Below are 11,737 nucleotides of genomic sequence, written 5' to 3'. Positions count from 1 at the left end.
CATCATTTGAGCAGTTGTCTTTTATACAAGATCATTTACTTTTAAATGTGTGACTTTATGAATCATTTGTTGGGTCTCTATAATCCATTCTATTAGTAGCCTTTATTACTCTCTTGTGTAATTTGTGTGATTGTTTTATATGTATGTCCCCAGACCTTTATGCAATAAACAATGTATGCTTCAACTAAAGTTGGGTACAATAAATTTGTGGGTATGTATTTTATTTTATTTAGTATTGCACTCTACATTTTTTGTAGGTTTTCTCTATGATTTATATGTAGTGTGTCAGGTTCAAACACCGATGACATCTACCAATCGGCTTACTTGCCAACCTTGAGACCTCCGATTTCGGGAGGTGGGTGGGGGCGTGGTCAGGGGTGAAACGGGGCGTGGCTGGGGGCGTGGTTAAGAGGGGAGGAGTATATTGACAGCTAGAATTCACCAAGTCAAGTATTTCATACATAAATATATATATATATATATATCCTGAAAATATGCAAACAAAACTGTGTTTAGATAATTGATACTTCAAACTTGCATAAATATAACATGAATATAACACAATTTGGCTTCTGAGAGTTTCAAAATGTAATGAATAAAATGCTAAAGTTGTTGATAAACAAGCAATTATTTTAATAATTAAATATGGTCATTTTAAATGAATTATGATCATTTAAAATTAATTATTTCAAATATGTTTATTTTAATGTGTAATTCTATGGCTGGATGTAATAAGTCAGAAAAAATACAAATAAAAATACAATTAATTGTGACGTTTTTAGCAAAATATAGTAAAAATGTATTTGGGTTTTTATTTTTTTAATTAGTAAATATATTTATTTTTAGGTAAGATAAACATAATAATACAATTTATCTCTAGTATGGATGATTTAGTTCTTGTCACCCTGTTGTCTTCCCGTCTGAAAAAAGGCTGTCCTCACTCAGGTCCGCATGGAGCTGGAGGGGGCGTGGCCTCCAGCTCCGGCTGAAAATCGGGAGATTTTCGGGAGAATATTTGTCCCGGGAGGTTTTCGGGAGAGGCGCTGAATTTCGGGAGTCTCCCGGAAAATTCGGGAGGGTTGGCAAGTATGTATGCCAATCAGACAAGAAGCAAGGAAACATGCAGAAACAGAGTTCAATTTAGCTCGAGGAGACACGTGTTTTGGGCTGTACTCTAGTTACAGATCCAAACTACGTTCTAAAAAAAATCCCACGTGCCTCCTCTATTTATTAGGAAATGGCCCTATTCCATCAGGTGACTGAGGGAAGGGGGGTAATCTCGACAACTCCAGTAAGACACAATATATGGTTGTACAAAAATGCAAATATGTTGACTCTTGGTGCAATCGTCCAGTCTCTGCTTTGTCTGGTCTTGGAACAAAATGTTCGGCCTTGGCAGCCAGCAGGCCGAGTCTGGACACAACACCGATAAAGAGGCTAGCAATCTTTCAGATTGCTAGCTCTGCACAAATACAAAAATACCATTTCAGCACAAATTGACAATACTTTATAGTATGGCCCTTAAGCATAAAGTTATGATGATAATATTGTCATGACTTGATCCTGGGTGTTTGCTTTTCCGGGATGCAACGGAAAATTGGCTCGGGCGAGACGGGAATGTAAGTACATAATTTATTTTATAATTACTAAAACAAAAAGAAGTAAACAAAAGGCGCGCACAATGGCGGAGAACAAACTATGAAACTAAAAAGACTATAAACATGGAACAAAAACTTACTTTGGCATGGGACATGAAGCAGGATCTAAGAGGATGAAGAGTGTGTAGAGCATAATTGTGGGATGTCGTCAGAACGACAAACTGAAAACAATGAACTTAAATACTGTAGACATGATTAACGAAAACAGGTGCGTGACTCAAAACGTGAAACAGGTGCGTGACGTGACAGGTGAAAACTAATAGTTGCTATGGTGACAAAACAAAAGTGCACAAAAAGTCCAAAAACAAAACCGAACATGACCAAAACAAAAACATGATCACACAGACATGACAAATATATACATAATTATTCTAAAATTTGTCCAGCTTACTTCATCATCTATATTAACTCCTAAACATGTGATTACCTTTATTCCTTTCATTTCAATATTATCCATCATAATGTGTGTTTTACATTTTTACAATCTCCAAATATGATATATTTAGTTGTATTGAAGTTTAGTGGCAGTTTATTGATGTGCAGCCATCTTTTTATGGTCAAGTTCTCTCTGGATAAAATAAGATGAGAGTTAAATCAAGCGGTAATGAAGGTGAAGAATGGAAGATTATTATATACATAATTATATATAGTTACACTCAGTAGTGACAATTAAAGACACTTTCATCCTGTTCATTTGAGCAAAGAAAAAGAGTCAAGTGTAATATTCTAAACAATAGAAGAATATTATTCCAACATTGTGAAGCTGAGCTATGGTAAAAAACATATTCAGCTTTAAAGGCTTTATGAGAGTGATGTAATGATCAGAATCAGAAATACTTTATTAATCCCCGAGGGGAAATTAAAATGTTCAGCACTGTTATAAACATGTGAATATTCAATGTAATAATATATGATATTAATACCATAATAAAGTGGTACATTTGGGGATGTGTAATATTGTTTGTATGAACATCCTGAATGTTTTTATGCTATAATTGTTTGAATTAGTAGAGAGTGAAAAAAATGAGGCAGTAATGATTATAATGATTTGTTTTAAGCCTGTTTATGAATAATTAAAGATAATTAAAATACCAACATGGAGCTTACATCCTCAGTGAGCTGAACTCCAGCAGTAAAGATGAGATAAATAATGTGGAAAGGGCAGAAGTCAAATGTTTCTTCAGGTAATACATGGAGCCTCTGCTGCCACCCAGCGGCCGTTGGAAAGAATGCATACATTTTGTTTTTGACCTCCTTAAAGCTGCTTTTTACTTTCTGTCCTGTTTGTGTCCAAGTCTGTAGTGTGGGCCATAGGACAGAAGGAGGACATTCTGTTAATAGCCTGTGGAGGGCAGCAATACACCTAAGATCTTCTACTAGTCTGCTGGAAATAGAAAGAAGAAGAAGAAGGAGGAAAAAGCAAGATGGCGTTTGATGGAGAAAGTCTAAACGTGGGCATTATACATACTTGCCAACCCTCCCGAATTTTCCGGGAGACTCCCGAAATTCAGCGCCTCTCCCGAAAACCTCCCGGGACAAATATTCTCCCGAAAATCTCCCGATTTTCAGCCGGAGCTGGAGACCACGCCCCCTCCAGCTCCATGCGGACCTGAGTGAGGACAGCCTTGACAGGAGGACAACAGGGTGACAAGAAATAAATCATCCAGACTAGAGATAAATTGTATTATTATGTTTATCTTACCTAAAAATAAATATATTTGTTAATTTAAAAAAAAAAAAAACTAAATTAATTTTTACTATATTTTGCTAAAAACATCAAAATTAATTTTATTTTTATTTGTATTTTTTCTGACTCCTTATTACATCCAGCCATAGAATTATACATTAAAATAAACATATTTGAAATAATTAATTATAAATTATCATAATAATTCATTTAAAATGACCATATTTAATTATTAAAATAATTGCTTGTTTATCAACAACTTTAGCATTTTATTCATTACATTTTGAAGCTCTCAGAAGCCAAGTTATGTTATATTCCTTAATATTTATTTATGCAAGTTTGAAGTATCAATTATCTAAACACAGTTTTGTTTGCATATTTTTAGGATGTAGATATATATATATATATATATATATATATATATATATATATATATATATATATATATATATATATATATGTATATATATATGTATGAAATACTTGACTTTGTGAATTCTAGCTGTCAATATACTCCTCCCCGCTTAACCACGCCCCCAACCACGCCCCACCCCCGACCACGCCTCCACCCCCCACCTCCCGAAATCGGAGGTCTCAAGGTTGGCAAGTATGCTAATATGGACAACCAGGTATGGTGAAGATGAGGTACTTTTAAAAAAAATTAATACAATAAAATAAGTTAAATAAATTAAAAACATTTTCTTGAATAAAAAAGAATTAAGCAACATAAAAACAGTTACATAGAAACTAGTAATGAATGAAAATGAGTAAAATGAAGTGTTAAAGGTTAGTACTATTAGTGGACCAGCAGCACGCACAATCATGTGTGCTTACGGACTGTATCCCTTGCAGACTGTATTGATATATATTGATATATAATGTAGGAACCACAATATTAATAACAGAAAGAAACAACCCTTTTGTGTGAATGAGTGTAAATGGGGGAGGGAGGTTTTTTGGGTTGGTGCACTAATTGTAAGTGTATCTTGTGTTTTTTATGTTGATTTAAAAAAACAAAACAAAAAAAACAAAAACAATACCGATAATAAAAAAAACGATACCGATAATTTCAGATATTACATTTTAATGCATTTATCTGTAGAAATAATCCTAAATGAAATACAATGACTTAGTTTATATTATTGTATATACTAGGTCATAAAATCAGTGTCAGTTGAGTCGGTCCATAGGTTGCCTGTAGGGATTTTTAATGTCCAGCAGATGTCAGTATTTAGTGACACAGTATCGACACAGTATCAATACAGTTATGCAATGTGTCGAAACGCTTCATGACGCCTCATCAACCCATCACTACTGACCACACACGGCCCGCACGGCACGACACGACACGGTCGAAAACTGTTTGTCATCCATGCAATCGCCCCCCGAGTGTTCCCAGCTGAACCCAATTAAAAAGAGGCCACCATGGCAACCGCACCATAGCAACGGTCCCATCCCTGTCAACACTTCCTGGTTCTCAACAGGAAGTGGGCGGAGCAATCTGCCGAAAGGGAAATTCAGCATGAACTGAGGCCAGCAATCAATCAGAGAAAACAAAATAAAAACAATATAAACAAACAAGGAAATTTGTCTCCAACACTGCGGCCCCCTATTGAGAAGGGCAGGATGAATTGAATGTTACATTTAACGCCTTGTAGAGTGCCTCGTCTCCATTTCTCAAAGCACTATTTCTCTCCTTCAACAGGATTTTGACCTCTCTGGTCATCCAGGGTTTCTGGTTAGGGTACACCCGGATACACCTGTCCACTGTGACTGTGTCTACCATACTTGCCAACCCTCCCGGATTTTCCGGGAGACTCCCGAAATTCAGCGCCTCTCCCGAAGACCTCCCGGGACAAATTTTCTCCCGAAAATCTCCCGAAATTCAGGCGGAGCTGGAGGCCACGCCCCCTCCAGCTCCATGCGGACCTGAGTGACGTGTTGACAGCCTGTTCACACGTCCGCTTTCCCACAATATAAACAGCTAATGATGGAGGGCGAGTTCTTGGTTTCTTATGTGGGTTTATTGTTAGGCAGTTTCATTAACGTCCTCCCAGCGCGGTAACAACACACAACAACAGCAGTCACGTTTTCGTCTTCCGTAAAGCAGTTGGTCTGCCGTAAACAGCAATGTTGTGACACTCTTAAACAGGACAATACTGCCATCTACTGTACATGCATATGTGACCCACCCATAATGTGTCACATTTTTGTGTTGATTTATTTATTTTATTTTGTGGTTTGAACTCGTTTTTGGAGCTGTCATTACACATTTATCAGTATTCACATTGGTCAGTAGGGGGCAGTAGGGCGTTTCTTCCCAATTGAATGCTATCGCCTGCAGACCGGAAGTGTCTTGTCATTCTGATGAGCGCGACCAGTCTGTGAACAATTGAAACGTCCTGTGTGCTTTTTCCTCCTGTATAACAGGTTAGTTTTGGTGAATCAACTCACTGAATAATATCCATGTGATCTTTATAAGTTTAATTACACATTCTGATGGTGGAGCCTAACTCTAAAGTGTTTGTGAGTTGTAGTTTATATTTGTGAATGAATCCAGTGCACAGCTGCAGTAATCAATACAAAAAGGCGACGTGAGTGCGCAATGTTTATATAGGAACTTCTGATCCTAATTCAGACTCCCAAATTAGAGCTCCCGTTTTCTTATCGATTTTATAATGTATATTTGTATAATGTGTGTGTTCTGAAATAGTGACAGAGAATAGAACAAGGATGGACAATTCAACCCTTAACTCAACAATGAGTAGATGAGTGTTATGTGTGTGTCTATGTGTAAATGAATGAACACTGAAATTCAAGTATTTATTTTATTTATTTATATATATATATATATATATATATATATATATATATATATATATATATATATATATATATATATATATATATATATATATATATATGTAATAAAATATATATTTATAGCTAGAATTCACTGAAAGTCAAGTATTTCTTATATATATATATATATCTCTTAACCACGCCCCCCACCCCCGACCACGCCCCCCATCCCCCACCTCCCGAAATCGGAGGTCTCAAGGTTGGCAAGTATGGTGTCTACACAGTGTTTGATGTAGCCTAAAACAGATGAAGAGTACATTTCCAGGTCCTGGTGTGCAAAGATGTCCCAGTTGGTGCTTTCAAAGCAGTCTTGTAACTGCTCCGTAGCTCCATCTGGCCACGTTTGAACAGTCCTTGTTGTGAGGGGTGCTTTTTTTCCTGAGGGTGGTGTATGCTGGTGTCATGAGCAGGGACATGTGATCTGAGAAGGCAAGGTGTGGTAATTGTATAGCCCTGCTTTATGTTAGAGTAGACTTTATCCAGGGTGTTTACACCTCTGGTGGCACATTGTACGTGCTGAGATTGTGTTACACACACAACAATGATGTCACACATGTTATATGTGCTGATGTTGTTAGAAAGTTTATTTCAAATCCTGCATCTTCATTTGCTGCTGCTGTTCTCACCAGCACACTTGTGTTTCTTACACTGGTACTTATAGGAGAATCTTTCACCACACACACTGCAACTCAACACTTTCTCTCCTGTGTGTGTTCTCATGTGTACTGTAAGAGTGTTTAGGTGACGAAAGCTTTTGTTGCAGCTTGAACAGGAGTATGGTTTTTCACCAGAGTGCGTTCTCATGTGTAATTTTAATTGCTGTCTTTCTATATAACGTTTACCACATACTGAACATATAAAAGGTTTCTCTCCAGTGTGTGTTCTTATGTGTACTTCCAAATGCTGACTTTTTATAAAACTTTTACAACATACTGAACATATAAAAGGTTTTTCTCCAGTGTGTGTTCTCATGTGTACTTTTAAACTTTGATTAATTACAAACCTTTTACCACATTCTGAGTGTTAGAATAATCATGTCTTTACAAACCCCGTTTCCATATGAGTTGGGAAATTGTGTTAGATGTAAATATAAACGAAATACAATGATTTGCAAATCATTTTCAACCCATATTCAGTTGAATATGCTACAAAAACAACATATTTGATGTTCAAACTCATAAACTTTTTTTTTTTTTTTTTGCAAATAATCATTAACTTTAGAATTTGATGCCAGCAACACGTGACAAAGAAGTTGGGAAAGGTGGCAATAAATACTGATAAAGTTGAGGAATGCTCATCAAACACTTATTTGGAACATCCCACAGGTGTGCAGGCTAATTGGGAACAGGTGGGTGCCATGATTGGGTATAAAAACAGCTTCCCAAAAAATGCTCAGTCTTTCACAAGAAAGGATGGGGCGAGGTACACCCCTTTGTCCACAACTGCGTGAGCAAATAGTCAAACAGTTTAAGAACAACGTTTCTCAAAGTGCAATTGCAAGAAATTTAGGGATTTCAACATCTACGGTCCATAATATCATCAAAAGGTTCAGAGAATCTGGAGAAATCACTGCACGTAAGCGGCATGGCCCGAAACCAACATTGAATGACCGTGACGTTCGATCCCTCAGACGGCACTGTATCAAAAGCCGACATCAATCTCTAAAGGATATCACCACATGGGCTCAGGAACACTTCAGAAAACCACTGTCACTAAATACAGTCGGTCGCTACATCTGTAAGTGCAAGTTAAAGCTCTACTATGCAAAGCGAAAGCCATTTATCAACAACACCCAGAAACGCCGCCGGCTTTTCTGGGCCCGAGATCATCTAAGATGGACTCATGCAAAGTGGAAAAGTGTTCTGTGGTCTGACGAGTCCACATTTCAAATTGTTTTTGGAAATATTCGACATCGTGTCATCCGGACCAAAGGGGAAGCGAACCATCCAGACTGTTATTGACGCAAAGTTCAAAAGCCAGCATGTGTGATGGTATGGGAGTGCATTAGTGCCCAAGGCATGGGTAACTTACACATCTGTGAAGGCACCATTAATGCTGAAAGGTACATACAGGTTTTGGAACAACATATGCTGCCATCTAAGCGCCGTCTTTTAATGGACGCCCCTGCTTATTTCAGCAAGACAATGCCAAGCCACGTGTTACATCAACGTGGCTTCATAGTAAAAGAGTGCGGGTACTAGACTGGCCTGCCTGTAGTCCAGACCTGTCTCCCATTGAAAATGTGTGGCGCATTATGAAGCCTAAAATAGCACAACGGAGACCCCCGGACTGTTGAACAACTTAAGCTGTACATCAAGCAAGAATGGGAAAGAATTCCACCTGAGAAGCTTCAAAAATGTGTCTCCTTTCCCAACTACTTTGGCACGTGTTGCAGCCATGAAATTCTAAGTTAGTTATTATTTGCAAAAAAAAAAAAATAAAGTTTATGAGTTTGAACATCAAATATGTTGTCTTTGTAGTGCATTCAATTGAATATGGGTTGAAAAGGATTTGCAAATCATTGTATTCCGTTTAAATTGACATCTAACACAATTTCCCAACTCATATGGAAACGGGGTTTGTATATTATCACACAACTTTAGAATGCTTAAAGTCTTTGATTGTTTGAGACTTTTATTAGTAGGTTGCACAGTACAGCACATATTCCGTACAATTGACCACCAAATGGTAACACCCAAATAAGTTTTTCAACTTGTTTAAATCGGGGTCTGTTGCTTTAGTTATTAGCTATTGTGCTCAAGTTAGACTTTTGTATCTGTACAAGGACAAAACTCCTTGTCTGAAGAGTGGCCTCATCCGCAGATGTTATCTTTGTTTTAACCCGCTAACAGCCAAGGACTTCAAGGACCTCAACGAAGATAAGACGACAGCACGCAGACGAAGCAGAGACTTCAAGGACCTCAACGAATATAAGATGACAACACGCAGACGAAGCGGAGAGAAGGCGAAATCACAAGGCCCCCAGCACATTCCGTCACGTATTGTGCGTACTGGACCTGCTTTGCATAATATATGTGACCACTCCTTTTAGAGACAGTCTTAGTGATGTTGACTGTGGAACTCCTGAATAAATAGAGGGACGCGGGAGCTGAACCTTAGAGCGTAGGGCGAGACTGTGACTAAGTGTGTGGCTCCATGCGTTCTCCTCATGAGCTGAATTGAAATCGGTCTCTGCATGATTCCTTGCTTCTTGTCTGATTAATAAATGTCATCAGTGTTTGAACCAGGAAAAAGGTTTTCCTCCAGGGTGTAATCTCATGTGCATTTTCAAATGTTGCCTAAGAGTAAAATCTTTACCGCAGATTGAACATGAAAAAGGTTTTTCTCCAGTGTGTATTCTCATGTGTGCTTTGAAATGCTGCTTTTGAGTAAAATCTTTACCACAGATTGAACATGAAAAAGGTTTTTCTCCAGTGTGTGTTCTCATGTGTACTTTTAAATTATAATTTGTTCCAAAACTTTTACCACATTCTGAGCAGGAAAAAGGTTTTTCTCCAGTGTGTGTTCTCATGTGTATTTTCAAAGGATCCTTATGATTAAAATCTTTACCGCAGATTGAACATGAAAAAGGTTTTTCTCCAGTGTGTGTTCTCATGTGTATTTTCAAAGGATCCCTTTGATTAAAACCTTTACCGCAGAGTGAACATGAAAAAGGTTTTTCTCCAGTGTGTGTTTTCATGTGTATTTTCAATTCGTGCTTATAAGTAAAATCTTTACTGCAGATTGAACATGAAAAAGGTTTTTCTCCAGTGTGTGTTCTCATGTGTCTTTTCAATTTACTAGGAGTTTTAAAAGTTTTGTCACAGTGAGAACATGTGAAGTGTGTGTTGTCAGTGTGACATGTCTTATCATCTTTAGAGTCTTCATCATCAGTGTCAGGAGAGTGTGACGTTGTGTCCTCACTATCTGATAGTGGAGCTAAGAGCTTGTCTGCTTGTGATCCTCCACAGTGGTCTCCATCAGCTTCTGTTGTCATGTGTTGAGTTGAGCTGCTGCTTGGAGGCTCCGCCTCTCTCTTCTCCTCACTCTCACCTTTGACCTCATCACCTTCACTCTTCACAGGGACACCAGTCACTGGCATCTTGGTGACATCAACCTCCTCCAGTCCTTCAAGATGCTCTCCCTGCTGACTGATGCTGTGTTCCTCCTCTTCCTCTTTAATGTGAGGGGTCAGTGGGTCCTCCTCTTCCTCCTTAATGTGAGGGGTCAGTGGATCCATCGCTTCCTTTTTAAAATGGGGTGTCAGTGGGTCCTCCTCTTCCTCTTTAAAATGGGGTGTCAGTGGGTCCTCCTTTTCCTTTTTAAAATGGGAGATCAGTGGGTCCTCCTCTTCCTCTTTGATGTAAGTGTTCAGTGGGTCATCCTCTTCCTCTTTAAAATGGGGGATCAGTGGGTGTTCCTCTTCCTTTTTAATGTGGGAGGGCTGTGGCTCCATCCTGAAGCTCCACTTCTGTTGCTCAGGGTGAAGATGTTCTTCCCAGACGTCTGCAAGACAAACACACCATCTCTGCTCAGTCACACAATGCATTCAGTACTTTTACATGCACTTAGGAAAAACAAGTTATCGTATGAACTGTCTTGAAATCTCAGTGACGCACAAACACGCTGCTCTTTACAACATTATTCACATGAAAATAAAACAAACCAGGACGACAGGACTTTTTACTATGGATGGACAATATGTTTTAAAATTGATTTTGCGATATATTATTTCATATAAAATTACTAATAGAACCATTTTAAAACAAGCTACACAGGCTCCTAATTTAGTTGCTGAAATATGCAGTAAAATATTACATAATTTCCAGTATTATTTTCACAAATAAAGTAACCATATATTAACAGTAAATAAACAAGTAAATTAATAATGTTTTTTTAGACAAAATAATACAATTAGAAATGACACAAAAGCTAATTCTAGACTACAAATCATGCCTCTCACTTATGTAGTAGAAGGTTGTGGACATAAACCGAGAACTTGGTCAACTTTGACATCCAACTTAGACCTGGAGATGGCAAGAAAGACACGAAAATACACTCTTTTGCACCCACCCTTTTTTAACCCTTTGCGAGGATTAATTCTTCATCTAAACGGGAAGAAATGAACATCCCATCAGTCGACATCCCAGTGAGAGCAGACATTGTATGCTTAAAATGAGCAAGATATGTAAATATGACATGTTATTAAGTATGTTACTACATTATACAGTATATATACAAACCCCGTTTCCATATGAGTTGGGAAATTGTGTTAGATGTAAATATAAACGGAATACAATGATTTGCAAATCATTTTCAACCCATATTCAGTTGAATGCACTACAAAGACAACATATTTGATGTTCAAACTCATAAACTTAATTTTTTTTTGCAAATAATAATTAACTTAGAATTTCATGGCTGCAACACGTGCCAAAGTAGTTGAGAAAGGGCATGTTCACCACTGTGTTGCATGGCCTTTCCTTTTAACAACACTCAGTAAACGTTTGGGAACTGAGGAGACACATTT

General features: G+C 37.8%; 3 protein-coding genes across 3 annotated transcripts in view; 2 read left to right on the top strand and 1 right to left on the bottom strand.

The window, feature by feature from the left end:
• The window catches only part of LOC140679856 (uncharacterized), a 127,027-nt gene that overhangs the window by 35,300 nt on the left and 79,990 nt on the right, over positions 1-11,737 (top strand). The window lies entirely within an intron of this gene.
• LOC140676656 (uncharacterized) overlaps positions 1-11,737 on the top strand; it is a 310,270-nt gene that overhangs the window by 229,288 nt on the left and 69,245 nt on the right. The window lies entirely within an intron of this gene.
• The window catches only part of LOC133624010 (uncharacterized), a 93,406-nt gene continuing 90,474 nt past the window's right edge, over positions 8,806-11,737 (bottom strand). The window contains exon 2 of the mRNA XM_072916187.1: positions 8,806-10,713. Within this exon, the coding sequence (XP_072772288.1) occupies positions 9,440-10,713 (1,274 nt within the window). The 3' untranslated portion in view covers positions 8,806-9,439. The remainder of the gene's footprint in view (positions 10,714-11,737) is intronic.

The sequence above is a fragment of the Nerophis lumbriciformis genome, linkage group LG26 (genome assembly GCF_033978685.3).
Source record: "Nerophis lumbriciformis linkage group LG26, RoL_Nlum_v2.1, whole genome shotgun sequence".
Classification (NCBI taxonomy): domain Eukaryota; kingdom Metazoa; phylum Chordata; class Actinopteri; order Syngnathiformes; family Syngnathidae; genus Nerophis; species Nerophis lumbriciformis.
This window is presented reverse-complemented; position numbering and strand designations above follow the sequence as displayed.